This window comes from Halteromyces radiatus (genome assembly GCF_025201355.1).
Source record: "Halteromyces radiatus strain CBS 162.75 chromosome Unknown BX664scaffold_6, whole genome shotgun sequence".
Classification (NCBI taxonomy): Eukaryota; Fungi; Mucoromycota; class Mucoromycetes; order Mucorales; family Cunninghamellaceae; genus Halteromyces; species Halteromyces radiatus.
In genome coordinates this window covers 319,825-347,483 of record NW_026251692.1, presented here as the reverse complement: position 1 = coordinate 347,483, position 27,659 = coordinate 319,825, and the positions used below count along the sequence as shown (strand labels likewise).

The 27,659-nt window shown below is 33.6% G+C and overlaps 13 protein-coding genes across 13 annotated transcripts; 9 read left to right on the top strand and 4 right to left on the bottom strand.

Moving 5' to 3' along the window:
• Window positions 1-60: 60 nt before the first annotated feature.
• On the top strand, window positions 61-1,616 carry BX664DRAFT_360425 (uncharacterized protein). Its single transcript, XM_051548157.1, has 5 exons — window positions 61-516; window positions 633-808; window positions 943-1,133; window positions 1,199-1,286; window positions 1,390-1,616. Exons 1-5 carry the CDS (start codon window positions 182-184, stop codon window positions 1,425-1,427), a joined length of 828 nt encoding a protein of 275 aa, XP_051397981.1. The 5' UTR covers window positions 61-181; the 3' UTR covers window positions 1,428-1,616.
• Window positions 1,617-1,987: 371 nt separating this feature from the next.
• BX664DRAFT_337268 (peptidase S8/S53 domain-containing protein) lies at window positions 1,988-4,088 on the top strand. The gene is made up of 8 exons (XM_051546200.1): window positions 1,988-2,448; window positions 2,551-2,648; window positions 2,754-2,922; window positions 2,995-3,101; window positions 3,199-3,277; window positions 3,364-3,408; window positions 3,483-3,540; window positions 3,614-4,088. The coding sequence occupies exons 1-8, from the start codon at window positions 2,041-2,043 to the stop codon at window positions 4,057-4,059; spliced, it is 1,410 nt and encodes a 469-aa protein (XP_051397980.1). The 5' UTR covers window positions 1,988-2,040; the 3' UTR covers window positions 4,060-4,088.
• A 203-nt stretch (window positions 4,089-4,291) lies between these two features.
• Window positions 4,292-5,445, top strand: BX664DRAFT_337266 (uncharacterized protein). The gene has a single exon (XM_051546199.1). The coding sequence runs from the start codon at window positions 4,355-4,357 to the stop codon at window positions 5,348-5,350; it is 996 nt and encodes a 331-aa protein (XP_051397979.1). The 5' UTR covers window positions 4,292-4,354; the 3' UTR covers window positions 5,351-5,445.
• Window positions 5,446-5,519: 74 nt separating this feature from the next.
• Window positions 5,520-6,629, bottom strand: BX664DRAFT_366217 (uncharacterized protein; the record flags this gene model as incomplete). The annotated part of the gene is made up of 5 exons (XM_051548514.1): window positions 5,520-5,855; window positions 5,934-5,999; window positions 6,068-6,327; window positions 6,405-6,420; window positions 6,513-6,629. 5 exons carry the CDS (start codon window positions 6,627-6,629, stop codon window positions 5,520-5,522), a joined length of 795 nt encoding a protein of 264 aa, XP_051397978.1.
• Window positions 6,630-6,968: 339 nt separating this feature from the next.
• On the top strand, window positions 6,969-7,651 carry BX664DRAFT_267052 (clasp N-terminal domain-containing protein; the record flags this gene model as incomplete). The annotated part of the gene is made up of 2 exons (XM_051540933.1): window positions 6,969-7,136; window positions 7,190-7,651. 2 exons carry the CDS (start codon window positions 6,969-6,971, stop codon window positions 7,649-7,651), a joined length of 630 nt encoding a protein of 209 aa, XP_051397977.1.
• Window positions 7,652-10,013: 2,362 nt separating this feature from the next.
• BX664DRAFT_266229 (Homeodomain-like protein) lies at window positions 10,014-10,208 on the top strand (the record flags this gene model as incomplete). The annotated part of the gene is made up of 1 exon (XM_051540895.1): window positions 10,014-10,208. A coding segment is annotated over one exon (195 nt), but the record flags the coding sequence as incomplete, so codon positions are not given.
• Window positions 10,209-11,943: 1,735 nt separating this feature from the next.
• Window positions 11,944-13,579, bottom strand: BX664DRAFT_267236 (P-loop containing nucleoside triphosphate hydrolase protein; the record flags this gene model as incomplete). The annotated part of the gene is made up of 7 exons (XM_051540940.1): window positions 11,944-12,077; window positions 12,136-12,241; window positions 12,321-12,462; window positions 12,533-12,656; window positions 12,774-12,916; window positions 12,966-13,246; window positions 13,319-13,579. The coding sequence occupies 7 exons, from the start codon at window positions 13,577-13,579 to the stop codon at window positions 11,944-11,946; spliced, it is 1,191 nt and encodes a 396-aa protein (XP_051397975.1).
• A 126-nt stretch (window positions 13,580-13,705) lies between these two features.
• BX664DRAFT_337259 (uncharacterized protein) lies at window positions 13,706-14,659 on the top strand. The gene is made up of 4 exons (XM_051546198.1): window positions 13,706-13,810; window positions 13,869-14,054; window positions 14,120-14,222; window positions 14,285-14,659. Exons 1-4 carry the CDS (start codon window positions 13,803-13,805, stop codon window positions 14,375-14,377), a joined length of 390 nt encoding a protein of 129 aa, XP_051397974.1. The 5' UTR covers window positions 13,706-13,802; the 3' UTR covers window positions 14,378-14,659.
• Window positions 14,660-14,773: 114 nt separating this feature from the next.
• On the top strand, window positions 14,774-16,226 carry BX664DRAFT_360418 (uncharacterized protein). The gene is made up of 2 exons (XM_051548156.1): window positions 14,774-15,260; window positions 15,367-16,226. Exons 1-2 carry the CDS (start codon window positions 14,936-14,938, stop codon window positions 16,143-16,145), a joined length of 1,104 nt encoding a protein of 367 aa, XP_051397973.1. The 5' UTR covers window positions 14,774-14,935; the 3' UTR covers window positions 16,146-16,226.
• Window positions 16,227-16,607: 381 nt separating this feature from the next.
• BX664DRAFT_299904 (SCO1/SenC-domain-containing protein) lies at window positions 16,608-17,883 on the bottom strand. Its single transcript, XM_051542324.1, has 5 exons — window positions 17,783-17,883; window positions 17,613-17,714; window positions 17,464-17,557; window positions 17,198-17,404; window positions 16,608-17,131 (listed from the first exon to the last, which is right to left on the bottom strand). The coding sequence occupies exons 1-5, from the start codon at window positions 17,822-17,824 to the stop codon at window positions 16,746-16,748; spliced, it is 831 nt and encodes a 276-aa protein (XP_051397972.1). The 5' UTR covers window positions 17,825-17,883; the 3' UTR covers window positions 16,608-16,745.
• A 1,092-nt stretch (window positions 17,884-18,975) lies between these two features.
• Window positions 18,976-23,365, top strand: BX664DRAFT_266839 (uncharacterized protein; the record flags this gene model as incomplete). Its single annotated transcript, XM_051540924.1, has 7 exons — window positions 18,976-19,923; window positions 20,028-20,346; window positions 20,392-20,969; window positions 21,024-21,456; window positions 21,838-22,143; window positions 22,230-22,315; window positions 22,442-23,365. The coding sequence occupies 7 exons, from the start codon at window positions 18,976-18,978 to the stop codon at window positions 23,363-23,365; spliced, it is 3,594 nt and encodes a 1,197-aa protein (XP_051397971.1).
• Window positions 23,366-23,774: 409 nt separating this feature from the next.
• On the top strand, window positions 23,775-24,434 carry BX664DRAFT_337253 (uncharacterized protein). The gene has a single exon (XM_051546197.1). The coding sequence runs from the start codon at window positions 23,815-23,817 to the stop codon at window positions 24,412-24,414; it is 600 nt and encodes a 199-aa protein (XP_051397970.1). The 5' UTR covers window positions 23,775-23,814; the 3' UTR covers window positions 24,415-24,434.
• Window positions 24,435-25,368: 934 nt separating this feature from the next.
• BX664DRAFT_283184 (uncharacterized protein) lies at window positions 25,369-27,462 on the bottom strand. The gene is made up of 7 exons (XM_051541591.1): window positions 26,927-27,462; window positions 26,809-26,870; window positions 26,568-26,742; window positions 26,188-26,508; window positions 25,814-26,126; window positions 25,657-25,734; window positions 25,369-25,589 (listed from the first exon to the last, which is right to left on the bottom strand). The coding sequence occupies exons 1-7, from the start codon at window positions 27,427-27,429 to the stop codon at window positions 25,533-25,535; spliced, it is 1,509 nt and encodes a 502-aa protein (XP_051397969.1). The 5' UTR covers window positions 27,430-27,462; the 3' UTR covers window positions 25,369-25,532.
• Window positions 27,463-27,659: the final 197 nt, after the last annotated feature.

The following is a 27,659-nucleotide window of genomic DNA, read 5'->3' as shown; positions in this document are numbered from 1 at the left end:
AAAGGACTTTCTTTGTGTATAAAAACTCGCCATCTTTTTTAATCGTTTTCCTTTTTTTTTCATTATTGTGTGTCCTCTCCCTTTTCTTCATTCATTTCGCTGTTCTTTTTTTTTCTTTCTTTCTTCTTTGATTTTTTTTTATATCTCTCTCTTTTCTTTATTTTTTTTTTTCTGATCCATCATGGTAAAAATCCCTGGACCTCGTACTTCTTTGATGATGATCATTGCCATGACTACAATAGTACAAGCTATGCCTTTGAATCATCATAATGTGAAAAAGGCAAAACAGATTGGAAAAGAACCAAGACAAACTGCCGATTCGACGGATACTACTGCTCAATCCTCCGCTTCCAGTACTGACAAGATTCGCCCTGGTATTTTAACCACTTGCAATAATGCGAATCACTTTGCCTTGACATTTGATGATGGTCCTTATATTTATTCCTCAGATTTGATTGATTTGCTTCAAAAAGAACAAGTCACAGCCACCTTTTTTGTGAACGGTAACAACTACTGGTAAAAAAAAAAAAAAAATGAACAATGAAAAATCTTTATTTTTTTTTTTTTTTGATCTTTCTTTTTCTCCTTTTTCTAACCTTTTTTTTTTATTTATTTATTTATTTTCAAATCAGGAACTCTCCTTCCGATATTAATCCTATCTTACAAAAAGCCGATGGTGCCGGATTTGAAATTGCAAGTCATACATATACACATCCTCATCTTAGTAGTCTATCTGATGATCAAGTCAAAGAAGAAATGGCTAATAATGAAAAGGTGATTCATGATGCCATTGGAAAATATCCAGCAGGTAACATCATCTATTATTATCTTTAATATTAGGTTTTCATTTCACTCCTTGTTGACTCCTGAAACTTTTTTTTAAACACATGGATACTTTCGGATATGACTAAATCTGTATTTTTTTTATATATTATTCTTTAGTGATGCGACCTCCTTATGGTGAATTGACGGATGATCAAACTAGATTGATGAATCAATGGGGCTACACAGTAGTGACCTGGTCTATTGATGTTCAAGATTGGCAAGAAGGTCAAACTGTGGATGCTGAAATGAATATTGTTACAGATGCTTTGAATGACCCTGCTAGTCATAATATTATCTTGGAACATGAAGTAAATCAAAAGAATATAGATGTATATTATTTCTGATTCTTATTATAACGTTTTGTATATGATAGGTTTACCAACAAACAGCTGTAGACCTGGTACCAAAAATCATCGACTATGTAAAGTCGAAACAATTGACTTTTGTTACCGTGGCTGAATGTAAGTTGTCATATCAATTCCCAAATAGGGAAACGGGATTTGTCCACGGAGATACCGGATCCGGATATTCGTTTTTTAATCTTTTTTTTTTCTTTTTTTTTAGGTCTGGGTGTGGACGCTTACAAAGATACTGGTATTTAAGTTGAAATCTATTCACTCTTTTATATTTGATTATCCATTATAGTTTAGTTTAGTTTAGTTTTTTTTGTTTAGTATTTAGTTTATCAAACTGTTTTTCTTTTTTTTTATATCTTTATTGTATCTACTATTGTACTTTCAAATAAAGGATTTACAACTCTTTCTTTTTTCAGGGTATACAGAAAAAAAAAAAAAAGGTCAGCGGATTCAAACAATATGCGTAGCCATTGAATACCATTGATTCTACATTATATGATGATGACCTTATTACTTCATTATTTTCATGTTAACGCGAGTCTTCAAAACCCTAGAAATATGTAGATATATGTATATATATTTTGATCAAGGCTTTTCGGTGATGGATAAACAATATGTCCCTTTTTGGTAATGACGCTTGTTTTTTCATGGCCCGTGCTCCATACTAGATGGTTGGGTAATATGAAACCTTTGTAAGAAAAACTTTCAAAGCGGACAATGAAAGTCATCGAAATTCGAAAAAAAAAAAGAGCCAAGAATAATCCTTTGTTCACTTCTTCCTTTTCTTTTCTTTCGTTCCCTTTTTTTTTTTTTTTGTTAACTTTGTGTTTGTCATTCTCTCTCTATCTGATCGTTAACAATGTTATTAAATTGTTTATTCATCTGTTTTTTATATGTGTCACCTTACTTTACATCTGTGGTTTATACCCTGCATACATCCTCTTCGAGCCACAGACGTAATGATCAACATATTGCCGTACTGAGGTCAGCACCAGAACCTGGACTTTTTTCTTCCGACTCTAAACAATCCCAACCAACCAACCATTCCATCCGTCTATTTAGCTTTGATGATCACACTCATATTCTCTTGGGTATCCGTCCAAATGATCATGCTACTTTATTGAAACGTCATGAAAGATCGATAGTATTAGAACCTAATCACCTTGTCAAAATCGCCTCTACCGATTCATCATATAACAACAATAATACAAGTATGAATGGTACTATCATGGGGCCATACAGTGTACAATTAGATGTTCCAAGCTGGGTAAGAAAGTAACCAATGCTGAGTCCATTCTATGTACTTACTTTTTTTTTTATTTATTTTATTATTATTATTATGAATATGATGATGATGATAATGATGTAGGGTCTATCTCGAATAAGTCAACGTCAATTACCCTTAATGAATGCTTTTGGTTACCCTGAAGATGCAGGTCAAGGTGTAGATATTTACATTGTTGATAGGTAAGTTTATTGAAGCTAAAAAAAGAAAGGAACAAATGTTATTGATGATCGTCATGATGAGACTTACCTTTTTTGATTGTTTTTTTTTCCTTTCATCATTTTTAGCGGTGTGGATGTCCATCATAGTGACTTTGATGGTCGTGCTATCTGGGGAGCCAATTTTGTAAGTGGATCGCCTGATGTAGATGAAAATGGTCATGGGACAATTATTGCAGGTATTGCAGCAGGTAAACACTATGGTGTAGCCAAGAAAGCAAATATCATCTCTGTCAAGGTAATTCAAGAGAATATAATGTCATTAATACATCTGTCGGAATGAGATGATGGCTAATTTTTTTTTTTTTAGTGCTTAGCAGCGAATGGAACTAGTGATGTTGGTACAATTATAGAAGGTCTACATTATATCTTACAACGAATTCAGTCTGGACCTCAGCCTCCTCGAGCGGTGATCAAGTAAAGTGATCATACAAACCTATCATCATTCATTGAATTAATGAACGATTGTCTCACCTACCTTTTTTTATGACCTTCTTTGCATTTCTTTTTTTAGTTTATCCTTGGTAGCTGAAAAGAGTGAGGCTTTAAATCAAGCAACTGATGCATTATCAAGAACTGGTGCCGTCATAGTGGTAACTTTCTTCCCCTCATATATACGTATCTTCTCTTAGCTTATTGAACTCATCTTTTTTTTTTTTTTGAATTATTCTATATATAGGCTGCTGCTGGTAATTATCATGAAAATGATAATACTGCAAAAAGGGTAATGAAAAAAAAAAGAACGGGTTAGAACACCGATGTTCTAAATACGGATTATTCATTTTTATTTTATATTAGAATGCATGTCTTTATAGTCCTTCAAGTGCCTCGACCGTTATATCTGTTGGATCAACCGGTACAAAAAAAAAAAAAAAAAAAAAAAAAAAAAAGGAAAAAAAGATGATTTATATGATTTATTATTTTAATAGACGACAAGGACAATTTTGCCACTTTTAGTAATGATGGAAAATGTGTTAGCATTTTGGCACCAGGGGCAGCAATTCTATCTGACACAATGGAAAGCAATGCACCATCATCATCATCATCATTAGAGGTCAAGACGTGGTATAGTGGAACTTCTTATAGTGCACCTCATGTATCTGGTGTCCTTGCTTTACTTTATAATCAACAAACCAATAGAATAACAGCTCATACCAATGTGACACAACTCATGTATTCTTTGGCTACGCCCAATTTGATCAAGGACGTGACGCAAGATACTGTCAATTTATTGTTATTCAATGGTGTGGAGACTTCTCAAATGAGTTCCATCATGTCATCTACCAAACAAAAATCATCTGCTTGTTCTCTTCATTCAATGGTTTTTTCTTATTGGACGATTCTCTTTCTCATTATTCTTGGTGTACTTTTTTAATCTTTCTATTGAAACTCTTTGTATTCCCCCCTTTCCCTCTTTATTGATTGTAGATAGATTATTTTTTTTTCTTCTGTATTAAATAAATAAAACTCTAGATCTCCATATTATTATAGTTGTACCTCGGGAAAGACGGTGATACGATTGGCAGGCAGCATCCAATCGGGATCATTTCCAACTTGTGATCTTTTTTTTTTTTTTTTTTTTTTTTTTTTTTTTTTGTTTCTTTCTCTTTTCTTTTCCAACCTCCTTTCTCAATGTATTCCATTCCATTTTAGTTGAAGACAATAACACCATGGAACTATTATCAACATTATTCCAAGTCCCATTGACAACAGAATCGAAAGGCTCTAAAGCGTATTACGAACAAGTCCTTGGAAGGATAGCGGAAACTTTACTACTTGGCTATGATATCTGTATCAAGGATAAATCACATCACCAACAACCATTCAAGCATGATATCCATCGCTATGGAATACTTGAGGCCGAAGTATATTTCAAGACCTTGCCAGAATACCATCATGATGATCCATTCACTCATGCTCATCCTTTACAGTATCAAAATGGCGTTTGGTTCTTTCATCATGTGGGACATAGCAAAGGATATCGTGGAGGTAGTCGGAAAGGGATGGATGTGACCTTGATTGGAACAACACCAAGAAATAATAAATCTGGTGGCTGTGGTGGTATCTTGATTCGTGCCGTCCAGTGTCACAGAACTGGGAAAGTGATTGAAGGTCCTAGTCTATGGGTAGATTTGATTTTGAAGACACTTGGCCATACTAGTATCAAGGATATGATCTCCTGTTGTTTTCCTCAGCAAGAAAGTCAATCTAGTTGGGATTCAACCTGTGGTCTTTATTTGGCACCCAAACTACAACAACAACAACAACAACAATCTTTATATGCTTCTTATCGGATTGGTCTTGGTTTGAAAAACAAAACACCAAGTTTGGAGAAACGTTTAGGGTATGTATGTCGTGCCTATCGATTTGTGGTTCATCGGGAATTATTGAAAAAGGGCAAGGCTTGGGATATATTGACTCAATTGCATCATCAACACATGACAAACACGAAATCATCATCGAAGAAAACGTCGAAATTTGTCGAAAGTTGTCAAGTAGAATATTGGCAAGGTCGAAAGGATGCAGCGACGGTCATTCGAACTTGTGTACAAGGATCAAAGGATATTGTTCAAGGTAGCTCGGCTTGGAAATTGCGTGTCATGAGTGCAATCTTATGGTGGGAAGAACAAATCATCAGTGGCAATCAAGTGGATTTAGGATTGTAGTATAGTTATTGTATTTAGTTTTGTATATAGTTGTATTTTTATTGATGATCAACAAAATAAATAAATAAATAAATAAATAAAAAAAAAATAGTATATTTTATTAAGATAAAAAAAGGATAAGGGAATCCAATGTATACAGTGGGGTATAACAAATAAAAGGGAGAACAAACTATCTACTATCACCAAAATAATCTTGTATAACCTTGTTGGGTGGTTTGGCAGGTTGTAGAGAGATAACAGATTTTTTTGAGAGAGGAGATGAACCAGAGGATGATTGTGCTTGATGAGAAGATGGTGATGTGACCAATGGTTGTTGTTGTTGTTGTTGTTCCGATATAGCAAGTAAAGTACGTAAACCTTGATTTTCAGTCTTTAGTTGCTGGATTTGACTATCATATGAGACTAGAGAATCTTGTTCATGCACTACCGAACGTAACACACCAGAAAGTTTTGCTAATTGTGCCTGTAAAATGGTATTTTCCATAAACAAAGCTGTCGTTGTATCCTATTCATGAAAAATAAATAATAATAAAAAAGGTTAATGTATATTTCTTTGCATTACGCCATTTTCTTTTTAAATAACCTTCTCTGCATCTAGTAAAGCTTCATATTCTCTTCGTAGTTGGATTTGACCTTCAGAAGATCCGCTCTATAAAAAAAAACAAGGAAAAAAAGCTTAATATACAAAACGCATATAACATTTCATGTTTGATTTACAGCAAAAGTCCGCAGCTTCCCAGCAACGAGTTCTAAGCTTGATTCATATTGATGGACTAAATCTTGAAGTTCTGCACATTCCCGTTCCAATTCTTGGTTTCTGTTTTTGATTCGATGATGTTCCTGTAATAGTTTGGTATGTTTTGAAACTAAAGAGACCAGTTCGGTGTCAGCATCATTTATAGGATTAGCTGGTACAAGTTCAGCAAAATTTTGATCATCATCGTCGTCTTCGTTGTCGTTGTCGTCATTAGTAGTATCTATGTATAAACTTGAATGAGCTATTTCCAAATTATATAAGTAATATTTCTTCTTCTTCTTTTTTTTTTTTTAGTACCAGAGCTCTTTTGATCCTTATCATTCAAAGCACGTTGCTAGGGTTACAAGGAAAGAAGAAGAAGTAAGCAAAAGATGGAAAGAATACATTTATTCTTTTAAGCAATACCTTAAAATTATCAAACTGAGTCTTGATCCCTGCAGCAATGTCTTGATTAGTTTGTTGTTGAAGAGTTAAATCATTAGTAAGTTTCCATATCCTTTGTAATAAGTCATCATCAGTCATAATTGGTTGAGAGAGAAAAAAAAAAAAAAAAAGAAAAAAAAAGATAGGATTAAAAAAAATGAATAGGCAAGTTTGTGGAAAAGGAGACCAGAAAAGTAAGCTGAATTCTGATTGGCTGAGTGATTTCAACTCCAAAAGTATGATGAGGAGAAATTTTTATTTGAGGGTTCCTTTTTCCTTTTTATCCCTTACAACAATGATAGGCACGGCACGGTCAAAACAACCTATACACGTAAATAGCACACTGAATATGTTTACTTTTTGTTTTTTTTTGTTTTTAATTATAATTCAAATTTTTATTTATGATAGATATCTTCCAAAAATGAACTGGACAGGGAAATGAAGCAAATCCATCAGTTGTTTAAGAAAAAAGAAAACGAAGAAACTTGGGAACTATTTGATCAAGCACTCAAGAATATCAAGATATGGGCTACTGTGGATAAGATTCATCAATATCCTGGATTTGTGGATCATATCAAGTTATTACAACAACCTATTATCTCAGCGGTAAGAAAAAAAAAAAAGGGCTCACTTACTTGTTTAATTAATACATCTTATAGTTGAATAGCGAACGAACGCGACTTGCAGGATCAGCTAATGAATTATTACAAGGTTTATCCAAGGCGATGCAACGAAAATATGAACTTATTCATGAATTATTTTTACCAACCTTGATTAAACTCTTTTCCCGCACCAACAAGCTTCATGTACGACACACTATGACGACGTTCAAAACAATAGTGGAAAACAGTAAAGTACCACGAACAACCCATCGATTATGTTTGATTTTAAGGAATCATAATGATGGCAATAACAACAACAAGGCAGTGAAATATCATGTGACAGAATGTTTGAACACGGTGATCCAAGTCAATGCTACAAGTGATCTTTTACGTTATGTGGATGATATTCAAGATGCTATTCGAAATACGGCCATGGATCCCGCACCTGAAGTCAGATCTAGTATACGAATGTGTTATAAGCTTTACTGTGAAAAGATACCCACTCATGCATCGAAGTAAAGCATCTAAAAAAAAAAAAAAGGAAAAAGAAAACGGTTTATTGATGATACATATATATTCATTTGTTTTGATAGATTCACAGATTCATTATCACCTACCATACTAAGGTACCTTCAAATAGGATCTGTCAAACGATCGATATCAACTGGACTGAAGCAACGACAACCACTAGCAACACGTTCTGGTATACCAAAACCCAAAATCAAAGCATCATCATCTTCATCATTATCGTCATCCAGATCCTCTTCTACATTATCAACATCATCATCATCATCATCATCATCCAAGTCACCAAAAACGACATTACCAAGGACAGGATCATCAATGACACCAAAATCATTGAAAACAAATACTAGCACTTCTTTATCTTCACCTACCAGTGGCTCTACCATACCCACTACCACTGGATACCTATCGGCTACAAGGTCTTCATCAGCCAAAGTGACTACTGTGGATAAATCAACAATACGAGGAGGGACAATGACGAATTTACGTACGAAATATATTGGTGATCATGGGAAAAAATTGACTTTACAACCAGGATGCAGACTCAAACCTCGGGCAATGATCAGGGGCATGCCGGCTATGCGACAAATGAAGGCAAACAGTACCAGCAACGCCACCAACAATAACAACAATGAATCGGTTGGTAGGATGACAGGTACAAGACGGACTTTGACAGAAGCAGATTTACAACATCAAGAGGAACAAGATGCGAATCAAAAGAGGATCAAAACGGAAATAGATTAGTATACTATATTATAGTTTAGTAACTTATTCAGTTTATAATAATAAAAAAAAAGGATACTCTTTTTTTTGGAAAACATGTATGAATATCTTTTTTTTTGATATAATCATGAATGACATGATGATAATATATGGTTGCTTCTTAAGGAGAGCTTGTTGATAATGTCTTTTTTTTTTTTTTTTTTTTTGTTAATGATAGTGATGTGCATCTCTATTGGATTTCAAGGGGAGATAATGTCAAAATCATTGTTTATTTGGTTACGTGGATTCTCCTTCCCTCCCTTTCATACACTATCAATAAACAACATGATGATTCTTCCATCTGTTCTCATATATCGAGTAAGATGCTCCTTATCCCTCATTATCCAATGGATTCTTCCCAACACTCCTTACTATAATTAAAAAAAAAAAAAAAGTCATGTGCTTACTTGCTTCTCTGTGTGAGAGTGTCCATTACGTGTATAAATTTTTCATCTCTCTTTGTCTGTATATATATATATATATATATATATGTTTACTCTGTTTATATATATATGTGTGTGTTGTGTGGTTCGAGTAGTGTGTAGTGTGTGAGTTTGAAGAGATATAGTCACGCATACAGGGTTTATAAAGAATTTTTTTTTTTTTTGGTGGGAATGTTTATATATAGCTTCATCTCACACGTGTATAAAAGTACAGAAGAGATTTTTTTTTTCCCTCTTCCTCCCCCTGAATAACAACAATAAGAAAAAGAATGATGATGACGATGATGAGGTGTATATCAATGAACTGGGCATTGACCATCCATAGTTATTCTTTTACTATTATTTAAAGTTCACTTCTACATATGCTGTCGGGCATTAAAAGGGATTTATGCCAAAAATAACAAACTTAACATCTGTCAAAAAAGAACAAGATCGACGTAAATGAATTGAATATGAACTACAGATACAGAGCACAGTTTTTATAATTTTTAATCATGATGATGATGATAATAATGATGATGATTGGCTCTTTACATACAAACATACATACACACTCTAGACATGATATATATATATATAAGTAAAGACAATTACTGAATATTTTTTTTCTTTCTCTCGTTTCTTTTTTTTTTTTCCACATACCCCTCTCACCCCTATTTCTTCTTATTTCTGTTCATCACATTCCACAATACAACTTTCTTTTTTTTTTTTTTTTTTTTTTTTTTTTTTTTTTTTTTTTTTTTTTTTACACACACTACTATCATTTATTTTATAACCTCCTTCTTGAAAGAATAGAAAAAGGGTCAAAAGAAAGAAAAAAAAATCCCATTTTTCTCTTATCTTTTCTCTTTCTCTTTATTTATTTTTCTTTCTTCTCTTTGTGTCTATTTATCTATATCACTTTTTATCTTTTTTATTTATTTATTTCGCTTTTGTTTTTATATCTGATATCATCTATTTCTCTTATTATTGTATGACCTATTTTATGTACTAGAATTTTTATTTTATATTTTATGACGATGACTACTCAACAAGAAAATTATTATTCATTCGAAAATGAATACATCATGGATGATTATTGTTCCATGTGCTTATCAGGTTATAATGAAGAAGAGCATCCTCATCGAAGTCAACCTGTTCAAAAGGATTTTATGCCGACCTTTTATAATCCCTTTGAAACCAAACATCGACGACGCACCTCTCGTGCTCAATTCAAATTATTGGAGACATCTTTTTATGAAAACACCAAACCCAATGCAACAATGCGACGATGGTTAGCTCAGAAACTAGGGATGACACCTCGTAGTGTACAAGTATGGTTTCAAAATCGACGAGCCAAAGCAAAATCTCAATTAAAAAGACAACATACTTCATCATCATCTACACAGCCCACTACATCCACAAATTCACCAACAAAATCATCAATGGATTCTTCTTCTACTGATTGTTATGGTTTTGATCTTCCGAGTTGTTTACCTATGGAACATTCATCCTCTTCATCTAGTTATGCTCCCGTCTCATTACCTGATGATTGTTTCCAATCGACACCTTTTCTACCTTTTACACCCTCAACTTCTTGTTCTTATCCTTCGCCACAACAACAACAACAATGGCAATATGAATCACTTTCTTTATTGATGGATCAAACACCGGACATGATGCCTTGGTATCCATCACCCGTCAATACAGTCGATACAACTCATACATCTTCCTCCTCATCCTCTTTAACGTCATCACCACCATCCGCATCTTCATTATCGCCACCTCCTTGTCATCGTCGTGCATCTTATCCTGTCTGCTTCGATACTCCATTAGATAAAGACACTTTACGCCGTTTATCTGAACCTATCTTCGACATGTCCCAACCATCTTGCATGATGATCGATCTACAACAACCCACCATGAATCCAACATCTTTTCTATAAACACTTTGTTTCTATTTCTCCTCTTTTTTTTTTATGACATCTCTTTTTTTTTTTTTATTCCTCTTATTCTTTTGGTTTTATGTATTATTTTTTTTTTAATATCTCCCCTACCATGTTGCACCAACAAAAAAAAACTCTCCCTCTTTTTTTTTTTTTTTTTCATTCTTCTCTTAACTCCTGGTTCCCACTTGATATGTCTTTTTTACTTTCCTACTACCATCCCATTTTTTTTTTTTATGCTTTGATACTTCTTTTTCTTATTATTATTTTGTTTGTTGTTTTATATAGAGCCGGTACTGCATTCTTCCCCCTTACATTTAACTATTATGATGACCCTTTTTTTTTCCTTTACCTTTTTCTACTTTTAGTTTATGTATATATCTTTTTTTTTTCGAAACAAAACAAACCAAATGATTCTTTTATTATTATTCCCTTTCCTTCCCTATTCCAAAATCATATATTCAATATTTCTTTCTTCTAATAGTGGTCCCCTTTCATTTATATACAAACATTCAATTTTTTAATCATAATAAATCTATATACTGTTCAATATATTATGTTACATCTATCACCAAAAAAATAATCTAAAAGTATAAATCAGGTGGAATAAAGGGTGTAAAACGTTTGTTGTTGGAAGGGAATAATGGGAAAGGTGGCAAAATAAATGGTGATGGAAGGTCAGGAATGGCAAATGAACGATGAGAGGGAGGAGGCATAGGACAAGATCGGTGTTGTTGATGATAATTCCAAGTTGCATCATGATCATCTTTGCGTCTCTTCGTTCCTTTGGTGGTATATTGTGATTGCATGCCAAATATGGGTATCGAAGAATGTATATTGTTGTTGACATGATAATCATCTAACGATTGTTTCTTATTCTTTTTTTCAGTAGGTGCCTTTCCATGCTTTGGTTTCTTCATTTTCTTCTTTCTATTGGAAATCTGGGTAAATTCGAGGGGTTGCTCCTAAATAATTAGATATAAAAAAAAATGAATACATTCGATCTTTTCATCCCCCCTTTTTTTTTTGGTACCTGCTTATCCATTCTTTGTATTCGATGATCTTGCCATATTTGTTTTTCATCTTGATTCAATTCTTTTCGATAATCACCAAATGTCACTTGATCTAATACCAAAATAAAAAAAAAAAAGGTAAATCATTTACTTTTTATAATCCATGTGTGATAAATACCTGGTAAGGGCGGAATGGATACATTTTTTTTTTGTAAAGATTTCAAAAAGTTTTGATCTTCTTCAGTGGCCACCAAATTGATCGCAATTCCCGATGTTCCTAATTTTAATATATTAAAACTTAATTTTTTTCTTTTTGCTGCAAACTTTTATCTTACCATAACGACCTGTTCGACCGACACGATGAAGATATGTTTCTATGTTTTGAGGATAATCAATGTTGATGACTAAATTGACTCTATCAATGTCGATTCCACGAGCTATCTATTATATATATATATATATGTATTTATTAAAAAAAAGTGTGAGGATCAACTTTTGAATATCAGACCTCCTAATTTACCAAATCACTGCATACAAGCACCCGAAGTTTGAACTGTCGCATGTCTTCCATCACACTAATCCGTTTCTCTTGTGATAATCCTGCACAGATATGACCTGATCGCCATCCCATATCTGTAAGCCATGTTGCCAATTCTGCAGCCCTTTAAAAAAAATAATCATCAAAATAAATAGGTAAGTAATCAATTATCTTTCCCTTTCTCTCTTTCTTACCTTGGGAAACTGTTGACAAATATCATACATTGATAAAAGTCCACCTTGGATAATAGTTCGGCTGTAGTTTCAAATTTGTCCTTGTAGATCTGTATGGTTTGGTAAAAATCATTTGTATTTGAATCTTGTAATTTTTCCTTCGTTTCTTTGGATTTGATCTGCACATAGTATTGTTGAACCTCTAAATAAATATATAATTGCTTGATTAGATAATTGATACAAACACTAAATATTTTCTTACCTTCGAGCGTCGGTAAATCATGAGTCAGTTTTACAATATGAGGTTCCTTAACAAAGTCATTCAGAGATGCCAAAAGTTCGTCCGTAAAAGTAGCAGAGAAAGCAACCACTTGTTTGTTGATACTCAATTTTTGATATATGTATCTACAAAATAAACATCAATAAAAAAAATCAAGTATTCATTATCACTTACTTAATTTGTTGTCGGAAGGTATCAGACATCAATTTATCGGCTTCATCCATGACTAGTAACTTGATTGTTTTTGTAGATAGTTTCTTTGATTCCAATAAAGCCATTAAACGTCCAGGAGTACCAACCACGACTTGACAATGTTGTAATCTTTTTATATCACCTTGTACTGATAAACCACCAATCAAAGCTTCACAATTGAATTGTGGTATGTATTGACCTAAATGTTGAACTACATCTTTGATTTGTATAGCTATTTCGCGTGTGGGAGCAATGATCAAAGCCTATATATATATATATATATATATATTATAAAGGCTATCAAATATATTATTATTATTATTATTATTATTTACCTGAGGTGAAGTAATAGAGAGTTGAATGGCTTCAAGAGCAATGACAGCAAATACCACAGTTTTACCAGTACCTGATTTTGCTTGAGCAATCATATCAACACCAAGACGACCTAAAGGAATAGCTTGTAGTTGAATAGGAGAAGGTCTAGCATATCCTGAAGCTGATAAACCTTTTAAAATCAAAGGATTTTGAATCAAAGTACTAAAATCAACATCTTGATCTATACGAACATCTTTAGATCTTTTTTGAATAATATCCATGATAATAAGGTAGAGAGAAAAAAAGAAAAAAAAAAAAAGTAAAGCATGAAATTCAAACTGAGTCTCTTCATTTTTTTTCTTTCTCCTTGATATGATTGGCTCTCCTGGTGACTGACTTCTTTTTTTTTTTTTTTTAAACTACATTGTTATTTTTTTTTTCTTCTTCTTTCTTTTTAACCTTCATATCCATTTTACATAAATATATATATAATACACACCAACAATGGGAAGGTAAAGTAAAGAAGACACGAATAATAATATATTAATGACATTTATTAATAAAATATAGATTAGCAAAAGCAAGAAAACATCGTGGAATTCGTGATGTTTCTAGGAAATATAGAACTCGAAACTATACAAGAGATCTTGATCAGATTCATGATGATATTAAACCAGAAAATGCCATCAAATTAAAGAATCAAGAAATAGATACTGATAAACCTGGTTTAGGACAACATTACTGTGTGGAATGCGCGTAAGTAGGAAAAAAAAAAGGAACAATAAGATAAAATGCAATATTCTAATTCTTGGGTTATGCAGTCGTCATTTTATCAATCAAGATGCATTAGATATTCACTACCGTGGGAAGACGCATAAACGAAGGGTAAAGAAACTCCAAGAAGAACCTTATACACAAGCAGAGGTAAATATTTTGATAATGATAATGATGATGATGAAATACTTATATTCTTTTTTTTTTTATAGGCAGATGCAGCGGCTGGTTTAGGGAAAACAGATAATGGCAAACGTGGTGGAAGAACACTTTTGACAGATGATGTGACAATGGAAGAACTTTAGAACCATTAGATATATCATTAAATATTCATTAGATACTCATTAGGTATTATTATTATATATATACACATCATTCATTTTACTTCATCATTTTGATTATCATTTTACTTTTTTTTTTTTTATTCATTTCTTTCTTTGCTTTTTTTCTTTTTTTTCTTTTATTTATGCATATACATATATATATATATTCTTCTTCGACAATAATAAAATATTTGTTTTGTTTGGATGATCCTTTTTTTTTGATTTTGATTTTGGACACATGGCTTTCCCCTATTTGTCCCAAACTATATCAAACAAAAAAGACAACAGTCTTTCTTTTCTTTTCTTTCTTTCTTTTCTCTATTTTTTCTTTCCCTCTCACACTTTCAATTTTCCTCTTTCACTTCCCCTCCTTTTTTTTTTTTTTTTCTTTTAAATTTTTTTCTTTTTTTTTTCCTCCCTTTTGGCGAAATTTCCATTTTCTCTCTGTCTCTCTCTCTCTTTTCTCTCTTTCTATTTATTTATATCAATCCTCTCACCTTTTTTGTCAAAAGCGTTTGTCAATAAACGTAAAGACTGGTAATGTCAACTACAGAACTATTACTTCCTTCTTCGTCTTTCCTTCGTCATCGAAAGAGTGTTTTACACGAAACAGATTCTACGACTGATCTGCCGCCATTGTTACACACTGCACATCGAAAAACAGCCAAACAGCGCTGGTCTGCTTGTTTTGCATTTATCTTTAAACGGTCCAAATCCAAATCTGAAGTCAACATCACCACCAATGACCAAGAATGGATAGCACCTTCCATCACTACTGTACATGAAACGGAGATAGTACATGATGATATTGATGACGGTGCCACTGATGATACTACCATTGATGATGATTCTGAAAATCTTATTGGTAAAAAAAAAAAAAAAAAGGATTTATATATTTAGGTCCCTGATTTTACCCATATTTGATTTATGATTCATCTTGTTTTATTTATTTACTATTTATTTATTTGTAGAAACAAGAAAGTATCATTATGCTTCCTCCTTACCACCTACTCCCGTATCCTCACTATCACCACCACCTCGACATGCGATGACCCGGCAAATCAGAGCAAAAAGTTTGACTCCTTTAGATCACTCTTATACTGACCTACCCTCTTCTTTCTCCTCTATACCCACCTTACCTACATCTATGGCTAATCTATCGACAACACAATCATCTACTCCATCTTCACCAACAACTACATTACCACTTTTATCACCATCACCACCACCACCACCACCACCGCCAAGATATGCCATTCCTCGTGCACCAGCTCTTCGATTATCTTTGGATGTAGATCTTCATCGTCAATCTTATACTTCATCTGTTTATTCATCCTATAGTGGAATACAAGACATCATTGATGATGATGATGATGATGATGATAATACAACAACAAAATGCAATACTCTTGTGGAAACTCAACAAGATGATGATTTCAAACCATCCACCAGTTCTACTTTGATTGAACGAAGAAGACAACGACGCCAACAACAACAGGATCAGAGATTACGTACAAGTATGAATGAAGATGGTTCGTATAATCAAATTGGAAAAGATAAGGCTCAATATGATGCAGTGGTGGCTTCTACTTTATCTCATCATCGTCATCATAATGATAAGCAAGATATGTTGACCATGGAACCCATTTCGACAATCATCACTCCATCTCTTTTGGATACCCCTCCTGCTTCAGCTCGATGGATCAAATCTACTACCACTCCATCGTCGCCACCACAGTATTTGGTTTAGATTCTCATTAGAATAGTTCCCCCCAATTCGTCCTCCTTTTTCTTATTTACGGATATCACATTATTATTCTTTTTTTTTTTTTTCATTAATGGATCTGTCAGGTACGGCTCTCCTCTCTTATTCTCCCTTCTTTCTCTCTCTCCCTTTTTTTTTTATTATTATTATTATTCATTGATATCGGATGATCTATTCTATTTATTTATTTTTTTATGGAGGACAAGTTCATTGGAACTCAAAATCAATAAAACCCTTTTTTTTTTTAATAGTTATGTTGTCGCCATTCTTGTTGCTCATATTTTTTTATGAATGTCACCTTAACTAATATTTTTTTTTAAAGACATCCAAGGTTATTTTATAGACATGATGCCCAAAAGAATATATTAGTATAATATAAAGAAATGAAGGTGGTATTGCCGATTGTCCTATTGATTGATAAATCTTTTTCAAGTGATTGCTATAAATGAAGAATAAGGAATCTATTTTATTTTATTGAGAATTTTAAAGAGAAGGGAGAAATCTATATCATCATCAATATATAAGCTACAAATGAAGGGAAAAAAAAAAACCAAATTAAAGTATCATAAATTAAACTATACTACACTAAGAAGAAGAAGAAGAACGAGCCTTTAGAGAGCCACCTTGATCTACATATTCTTTAACATAGTTCTTGAAACTTTCAGTGACTTGATCAGCAGTAGTATCCTTTGCATAACAATCCACAAATTTGCCTTCAGGATCCATTAAATAAAAGAAGATAGAATGATCCACTAAATAATCTTCACCATCAGCTACATTAGGAGGGGAGGATACATAAACACGGAAAGATTTCGCTACTTGTCTAATAGATTCTTGATCACCAGTAAAGCCCACCATATCAGGATGGAAATCTTGAATATATTCTTTCACAATTTCAGCACTATCCCGACGAGGGTCACAAGTAATAAATACAGGTACCAATATGCCTTCTCCTAATTCTTTATCTTCCTCTAATAATATATAAGATCAAATCAATTATGTTATGTTATTAAATATTTTTTTTTTTTGATACTTACTAACATTATCTACCACTTCAGCCATTTTATCCAATTCTTCTGGACAAATATCAGGACAATGTGTAAAACCAAAATAAACCATATAGAATTGACCCTTGAAATCATCACTACTAGATAACTTGCCAGTTGCTGCATTGGTTAAAGTAAATGGTGCACCAATCTTGGGTTTACCGTAAGACTTGGTTTTTTCTTGTTCTTTTGCAATACCTAACAAAAAAAAAAAAAGTAATTAATATAACTGAACTCTCTATTTTCTTTATACTTACGTTCTTCTTCCACCCGTTTTTTTTCGCTTTGAAAATAGATCAATAAACCAGCACCTGTACCTAAAAACGCGGCAGCAGCTTTCCAAGTGAAAGGCTATATCATATAAAATAATCAATAAAAATAATAAAATTCAAATTTTTTAACTTACACCAAAAGCTTGTTGTCGTTTTGCTTCTTCAGAAGAAGTGGCAAACAATCGTCGACGGAGTCCTACTTGACAGCTACGTTGAAAAATGGGTCTTGTAGATGTCTATTAATTAATTAAATATATAAAAAGAGTTAGTTATAATTCATACATGGTAAGCCTATTTTTTTTACCCTTAAAGTTGCTCGTATCATGGCTTTGGTAAAAAGTGACATATTTGTTCTTTTGATAATATTTTTTCAAGAAAAAAAAAAAAGGTAAAAAAAGACCAGCTACCCAGGAAGAAAAAAAAACAAAAACAAAAAACCTTCGATAGAGAGAGAGAAATAAGACTCCGCATATACTCTTTATTCTTTGACTTACTGATTTCTCAATCACTAAGTGAGGAAAAGGCGGATTCATGCAAATCCTCCTTGACATGACGTGACTTGCTACTAAAAGTAACCCAGAACATGATAATCCTAGCCGTTACCAAAGAAAGTAAATAGTTTTGGGAGGAAAAACTTTCTTTTTTCTTTTTAAAAAAAAAAAAATGGATGAATAGAGTAAACTGATTTACGTACATTAAAAAAGATAATTTCGGAAGTGTTACCTATTACAAACACGCTGTACAAATAAGAAATTCTTTGTTGCTGTTGTGTTCATCCAAGGTAACACATGATAAGTGACCCTCTTGTTGTTGTTGTTGTTATTTTTTTTTCCCAATGTAAGAAAACAGAAGCCCAAAACACCAGGTACTTTTTGAAGATAATTTCAAGTTCCGAATTGGTTCTTTTGGAGATAAACTTTTTTTCTCTCTCTCCTTTTTTTTTTTTTTTTTGTTCTTCTTTTTCTTTCTCACTCAGTCATATTATTCATTTATTCATTCACACTCATTACTGTATATCACTATTATATATATATATATATATACCTCAACATATTACAATAGTTTCATATTATTTCTTTTTTTTTTTCATTCTATTTGCATTGTATTACATACCTTCATATCAATATGACTTATTTCACATCTCGGCATACTTCATCAACAAATCAAGAAGAACAACAAACTTTATTATCAGAAAAACCTTCTAATCAATATCAAGCAATTACATCAATATCTTCAACTGATGGTATAAAATCTGATACTGTACGCAATTCCTCTTGTACAACTCCTACTGATAGTATGGAACCTGCTTCTCTGAAACGACTTGTTCATCTACGTCGATCCACTTGGTCAGCGCAATCAACTTCTTCATCTACAACTACTACTACTTCTTCATCACCACAAACTGTTGATCAGAATGGTGACGATGCTCTTCTTTCTATTCGAATACCTTCCTTTGATTTACAATCTGGTGATGCCATCTTCAGTCAAAATAATCAAATGTCGTGTGAAATTCATCGGTTCGTGACACGGGCTTTTATAACGTGTCTTATATGTCCTGTGATAACTACTCTTCTTGTTTTTATCTCTTCTCCTTCAAGTCATTATGCCTGGGTTCAACTATCACTTCAACCTCTCTTGGTCGTTCTATGGTCTTTGTTCTTTGTCTTTTGGAATTATCATTCTGATCAGATGAATCATTTATTGTACTGGGCTCAATATGCCAATCTCATTACCTTTATCTCTGTAGCCCCAATACCAATCATGTTCGATACCCCACTTACTGGATACCTGTATACTATCGTCATAGGTCTTCTCTCTGTATGCTCAGTCCTCTTTTACATCGCCCGTCGCTTGATCCGTGCCAATGAATCTCAACAACTTTGGTTCCAACAGCATCTTCGTGATCAACATAGTCTCGCTCAACGTCATGTCAACAATCAGACTTCACGTTATTCACAACATCATCTTGCCTTTTTATCCACCATCACCAATGAAATTCAGGATGCTGCATTGATGGTTCTCACCACACTTGAACAATTCTCTCCAGGTATTATTCTCGCCAACTCACAAGAATTACTCAGTGCTTGTTCGATCGCCGTCCCCATCACCAGTATATCCGCTATTCATACCACTATCAAACATGTCTGTCATGTGAGTTCACAATTGCAACTTCTGTCTTGTCTTGTCCGGGAAAATAATTCTTGTTTATACGATACCAATCTTTCTTTGGATACCATTGCTTCTGATTCGACTGTTTTTCCTTGGCAACCAACTTATCATCGACAATTCTTTGACATTGGTGAATTATTACAAAACGTAGGTGATGCTTTGGCTGGTATGGCTTCCAAATTGGATGTTAACTTGGTGATATATCATTCTGACAATAATTTACATCATACTCCCGTGATTGGTGATGAAGCTTCCTTAAGACATGCTTTACTCAATGTAAGTTGAAAAAAAAAAAGATTATTATAAATTTATAATTTGTATATATATATATATATATATTCTGATCCATTTTTTTTTTTTTGTTTTTTTCACTTTTGTAGTTACTACGAAATATCTTGGAAGGTTGTACTCCTGGTGCCTGTATTGAATTAGGATTGAATCTAATGACAGTGGAAAACGATACCAAAAAGATGAACGTAATGTTTGAAATTATACATACTTCGTCACCTGCGATTCCGGATCATCTTTTATCGACAGCTCTACTTTTACCAAATGCCAACCTGACCGCTCAATTGATTCGTTATGTTAGAGGACGATTAGCAATACATCATCTTACAAAGACTCGAACACGCTTTGACATAACGATGGAAATGGATCTTGCTAATAATACCAACAACAATACCAACAATAACATCGACAGTAATGATAGTAGAGTCAAACATATCAATGGATTATTTATTGGAGATATGGTCACAACTTCATCAACCACACCATTTCACAAATCGTATCACCATATCAAATTTGCTCATGAACCTAGCCTGAAAGATCTATCAAAGTTTATGGAAAATCTCAAAGGACTCAAGATGGTACTACATGCCAAAGAACAAAGTGTTTTTGCCAAACATCTGACAGGATGTCTTGCTAGTTGGAATAGCGATATCAGCCATGTACCAGTTTCTCGGGTGGATGATGATGATATCTCATTGACAAATGATGCTAGTACACCAGGATCTGATGGAAATACAAGTTCATCAACAACCACATCCACCAATGGAGCAGCCACTGGAACAGAAACAGCAACAGCTATGTCTTCACCACGACCCGCCAATACCACACCTCCTGTCCCATCTCCTGCTACTGAAGAAGAACATCTCCTCTCTATTCCACCAGCATTTATATTGATTGATGATCATATTTTGACTTTGGAAAAGAAACTTTTGGAACTTCGAATTGCTGCACCTGTTACAACCATGTCGAATACACAAAAGCAACAACAATCACATCATCATCATCCTCATTATCATCCATCACATCAACATCATGTACATCATCGTCGTCACAAATCCTCCAAAGCCAATACAGGAACTGCCGATCAGCATGGTCAGACCACAGCCATCATTCATTTTACATCTTTGAACAATTACAAACGCGTACGTGATACTATTCAATGGGCAACAACTCTCGCCACACCTTATCCTATGCCAAGAATTGTAGTTGTTCCTAAACCAGCAGGTCCTCGACGATATTTGACAGCTTTCCATATAGCTTGGCACAATGCTATGGTAGAACCTCATTTCCTTCCTATTGCGACATCTCCTAGTAATCCAGTTCCTACTGCTTTATTATCATCCATGCTGTCACAAATCGACCCTTCCAATGTTACGCCTCCCAATGTACATTCATCTGGTAGTAATGATCAGCAACTTTATCGACAAAATGAAACGACGGGTCATCATCGCTCAACTTCACGTCGTCCTGTTAGTGGTGCTTATAGTCCCTCATCTCTTCATCAATTCCAGCAACACGAAGGTTACTTTTTCGATCGAACAAATGGTGGTTCAGGTTCCAAAAATCGTCGACAATCACGCAACGAACATATGGAAAACAACAACAACAATGACATATTGGATGGATCTGAATACTCAGCAGCAGCAGCTACTTCACCTTCACCATCAGGACGCAAAAATGGCATTTCCTCTACAACGCCTCCTGGTTGTTTCTTGCCTACCACCACTACAACACTTGATTCATCTGTACTAGCAGCAACAACAACAATCACATCCACCTCAGATTCAGCTCCAACAACAGAAATAACAACAGGATCTGTAGGATCGACAACGAAAGGAGTCAAAAGTTCAACTGAACCATCTTTGGACATTCCACTCCCAACAGGATCTCCAGCAAAACAAGATCTTGGTAATAGGTCGAACAAGGATGATAATAACAGTAATGAAGGCGCACCAACGACAGAAAATGACAACAATAACAACAATAACGACATTAACACTGATAATAATAATGATAATAGTAATAATAATAACAAAACCAGCTCTACTTCACCAACATCCAGTGAACCCACCTCAGCAACACCCATTGAACCAGCCAAACCTCTCTCTCGTATGGCCAGTATCAAACTGAATAAGAAAAGAAGAAGGGAAAAAGGTACTCCATTTGCAAATGTGGTCAGTCCACCTATCAATGTATTGATTGTTGAAGGTAATTCATATATACAGGAAAATATGAAGAATAAATGATGTTTCAGAGTTATTCATTTTTTTTTTTTTTTTTTTTTTTGTGGATAGATAATATGATCAATCAAGCTATTTTATCAGCATGGATGAAGAAACATAAAATCAAATTCTCTGTTGCCAGTAATGGTCAAGAAGCAGTGGAAAAATGGAAAGGAGGTGGATTTCATTTGATATTGGTATGTACCAAAAAAAAAAAAAAAAAAAAAAAAAAAAAAAAAAGGTTGTCAATTATTAATTCTTTATTATTATTATTATTATTATAGATGGACATTCAACTTCCAGTGATGAGTGGTATAGAAGCTACGAAATTGATTCGATCGATTGAAAAGGAACAAAAAATAGGTGTATTACCAATGTCATCATCATTCCTTCGACAACAACAACAACAAGGTAGTGATGGTTTAGATACAATTATGGAAGGTGTTGTGGATGTGATACAAGCCGAAACAGCAACTGAACTAGCGATAACAACGACAACAACACCATCAACGTTCCGATCACCAGTGATTATAGTTGCATTGACGGCATCATCATTGGAATCCGATCGACATGCAGCATTAGCAGCGGGATGTAACGATTTTTTGACGAAACCTGTTAGTCTTGAATGGTTAGAAAAGAAAATCATCGAATGGGGATGTATGCAAGCATTGATTGACTTTGAAGGCTGGCGACGATGGAAACGATCGGCACATGATGACGATGTATCTTCTTGGGCAAAGAAGGTGAATCAGCAAGGGGGTGGGGAACCTTTGACTCCTTCAAGTTCATCCTCCTATCGTGCATTTGGTCCTCCTGTTTCTCTTGGTCATGATGGTGGCAGTAACGATAACAACAGTGACAACAGTTATCATCGTGGACTTTCAGATTGTATGGTGATGGGACCCAAAGGTATTTTACTTCCTGGAGCCATTGGATTAAGCAAAAGACGATTCTCTACTATTGATAAACAAGCTCTTCGACGTCATCATACTTCTGCTGGATATCATCGTCAACAACAACAACAATTACTTGGTCGACGTACAACAATCATATCCAGATGCTCACAACAACAACAACAACAACAACAACAACAACAACAAAAAAGTCTTAGTGAAACAACAAATAACAATGGTCGAAGAAAAAGAACAACCAAAAAAGCAGTATCTATGGATGAGTCGATGCGATCAAACATGATTGGTTTTTCATAGTTTTTTTTTTTTTTTTTTTTTTTTATTGTTTGGAAATATATTATAATAAAAAAAAATCAATAAGTGTGTGTCTCCCATTTGTTTTTAATGTTGCAAAGGGAGGTAATGGATGATCTTTTTCCTTTTTACGGTGGAGTTGGGATGACTAAATGAAATGCTCCTTAGAGAATTTTTTTTTATCAAAACCTGTCATTCATATAAAACAATAAGAAAAAAAAAAGAATTTGTAGGAGCTGTATCTATTGTTTACAGATGGTTGTATTGTCTGTGAACCGATGATTATGTCCAGCTACCAGAAAAAGAAAAGTAAAGGGAGGGAGGGGAATAAGGAGGTTTGAGCAAGCTTGAATGGCAGCACAAAAAAAAAGGAGATGATGATTTAAAAAAGCCAAAAAAAAAAAAAAAGATTATTTTATTTTATTTTTTTTCAGTTTTATTTTTTTTTATCGATGCAACGTTATGGTGGAATGCCTCATAACAATAATACATATGCATTAGCTCAATTTTTAGCCACCACTGGTCCACCAGAACCTTTGGAACATAAAATGCGATCAAAGACGATTTTTGATCGACTTCGAAAAAAAGCCAGCCATAGTAATAATGCCATTCTTTTACAACAACATCAATACCAACCTCCTTTAATGCGGCACAAACATCATAGAAAACATATTCCTTTAGTGGAGGATGCTAATCAACCAAGATTATACGATGATGAAGAACCATTGTCCTTTCCCACCCCGCCTGCATCATCTTTGCATGAATCTCATCAGGAAGAAAAGGCCATTGATAGTTTGGTTCAAACTGAACCTTTACAAACTCGATGTGATCAATGTTGTCGTCCTTTACAAGATAATAAGAAAAAACGTAGGGAAAGTAGTCCTGCTTGGTTACAATCTGGTCAACGCATCAAGTTGGGTCAAGAAGCTACGGTGTTATTGGCCTTGATTGATCAATTGAAACAACAATTGGCCGAGGAACAACAATCAAGAAAACTCTTGGAAAAAGCTATCCAATCACAATGGTTAGAAAAAATCGATGCCTCCGAATAAAAAAAATTGTTGTTTCTTTTTTTTTTGTGTTGCATGTTTTTTTTATTTATTTATTTATGGGGGGAGATCCACTTTTTCGTGTCCGATTTTTTGGAGGGACCGAGTAAAAAAAAAAAAAAAAAAAAAAAGAAAAAAAAACTTGTGCATGGTGCACATGTGTAATCACACATATAGAGTATTTTGAGATGATGTTTTCTTGATGATTTTTGTTCAACCAATAAAGTGGCACAGAATGTCAGGTGAAAAAAAAAAAAACAAGGAGGGGGTGATGACTGAAACAAAAATCATTCTTGTTGGTGAGTCATTGAATCGGCGCCAGTGTTTGTTTAGGATGAACAAAGAAAAAAAAAGTTTTTTTTCTACTTAGTCCTTATTTGGACACAAGTGCGATCTTTTGTTTCCTTTCAATTTTTTCATATAAATAAGACTCACTTTTGCATTTTAACTTTTTTTTTTTTTTCATTGACACATTTTCCCTTTTGACAAACAAACAAAAATGAATCAACAAACAATGACCAACAATAATAATAATGATAACAACAACAACAATAATAATGATAACAAGAAACAAGCCATCGACTTGGTGGATGATGAAGCCTTGTTGCGCATTTTAGAATCCGATCATCATGCAACCGAAACCAAGAAACGAAAACGAAGTTCTACTCCTTCCATTGAAGAGGATGATGATGAAGAGGATGATGATGACTTTCATTTTCTGGATCAATTTGATTTTGTTCAAGTATCGTTTGATACCAACAAAAAACAAAAAATCATGGATGATGCCCTGTCTTGTTTATTGAAACAATCCGATGATTTGATTCATGATCTTGGCGTTCATTGGACAGATTAATCTTCCTCCCCTTTTTTTTGTATATAACCTTTTTTTTTTTTTGTGTATACTTTTTTTTTTTTTTTTCAATATAAGCATTTTATCACATGCATCACAAGCATAGATTTTTTTTTTTTTACACAAAACATTTTGATTCCCCATTCAATAAAAATATATATATCCCAATTTGGTTTATTTCAGCCAATAATATAATGAATAAATAAATAAATAAAACTATATACAACATACTATACTATATTTGAGAGGGTATTCTTGTTACATGTATCCATCAAGAATGGCGTCGCTTTGAATCAATCAATGTCATATTGGGAACACCTAATTCAGCCTATCCAAAACAAACAATATATCCCAAAAGAGGTTATTTCTTAGTATTGTTATTATTCCCAGTATACCTTTCCATTTTGAGCGTGTGTCTTTTCTTCATTTTGATTCTCTTCTTCTTGTCCACATTGATAGAATCCACATGTTTGCTGTCATCCAAAAAAAAAAAACCATGAGAATCAATATTGAATCTTTTTTTTTTTTTTTTTTTTTTTTTTTTTTTTTTACCGAAGTCCAACTTGATAAACATCGCCAACAAAATCGATGACCACATAATAAACAATCCACTCGATTACATCCTTCATCTCGGTTGATCATCACCGAACAGTTTGGACAAGGTCGTCTAATAATAATAAGAAGATAAGTACAATCAAAAATAAAATGTGTCATGACATACGTGTTTTTAATTTTCCATTGTAGAGAAGCTGTTTGATCTGATGATGGTTGATCCTGTAAACTCTTTATCATCCAATTCATACAAGTCATTCCCACATGTGCCTTTTCCCCACATTGAAGACAGAGATGTAATCCACATTGATCACTATATCAAAAAAAAAAAAAATAGTTAGAAATTTAATGGTTTTTCTAAAGAAAGATTTTACCAGGTTTCCAAAGGAAAATGAGCAACATGCCAGAATTGAGTTTGCTTCCAAGCTTCAGGTATCACTTCCATTGCCACTAATTGCTTAGATATCAGAGATGCATATTGATAACTAGCTTGTTGTTGTTGAACCAAACGAGCTAAAGATGGAATCATCTTTTGATATAAATCTTGTACACGACCAATACGGAAAGTCGACCCTTTTTTTTGACATGTTTGTTGAAAAAACATTGTCAATTGATCTAATTGTTCTTTCCAATCCGCATTATTTTCCATCAAGTCCTTCAATGATGAAAGAGCATCCGTAATATATTCCAGTCGCCTATCATTATATAATTATATGAATAACATAATAGTATTAAAAAAAAAAAGAAGACTTACATTTCTCGTGAAACACCTTGTTGCCTTGGAGATTGACATGGAATCACTTCATTTTCACATGCCGCGCAATGTCGCATAAAGGGTCGATAAGGTTGATTGAATGCATTATACTTATCCACTACTTGTTTTGAAACATAACGACTCCATTCAGCTTGAGGAATCACTTCTTGACAAACTAATATAAAAAAAAAAGAAATAAATAATCCCATCTCCCAATTTTTTTTTATAAAGATCATTTTACCTGGACATTTGATTCGAGTGACACCTAAACCCCAAGAAGCTTGTACTGTTTCTTCAGTATACCTATATTATTGAAATTATAAAATGTGAATAATTACCTTAAAAAGATGATATTTTACCTTGCAAAACAATCCTTGCAAAATTGATCACGACACGACTCCAAACATAAAGAATAAGTTTGTTCCAAACAAATAGAGCATCGTTGTAACCAGAAATATAAATGATTTCGTTCATCTTCCAAAGTGGGAGTAGAAGGACGAGACCTAGGTTTAATAGGAGTGGAAGTACCAGAAGATGAAGGTGTTGTATTATTATTATTATTATTTAAATGTTGAGCCGTGGTTTGAGTTGAATTGTAATGACCATGGTGACGACTAATTAAACGATAAAGACAACCCACAACAAAAGATAAGGATTTCAGGAATATGGCAGGCATTAACCAAGTAGGATAAAACACATAAAAGAATGGAAGACAATAACAAAATAAAAGATTCGATACATTGAATTTATCTACAATATCACGCCATTGTTGAATTGAAGTCTCTGGAAATAACCAAGCAAGTCCACGACAAAGCCAACTATTAGATGTAGACTCATCTTTTACAGTATCTTGTATTTCCATATCTACGTTACAAAAAAAAAAAAATAAAGTAAACAATGGAAGAAAGGGTGTGAAAAAAAAAATAGGAAGTGCAAGAAAAAAAAAAAATGAGCGGATTATGAATACACAATGTGTGTGTAAGCACAAACAAAAAAAAAAAGCAGGAAAAAACCAAGCAAAAGTAGAGGGAGATAGGTTACTGCACGCTTATTGGTTCATTTCTCAAACCTCATTTCCATCCACTCCTATAA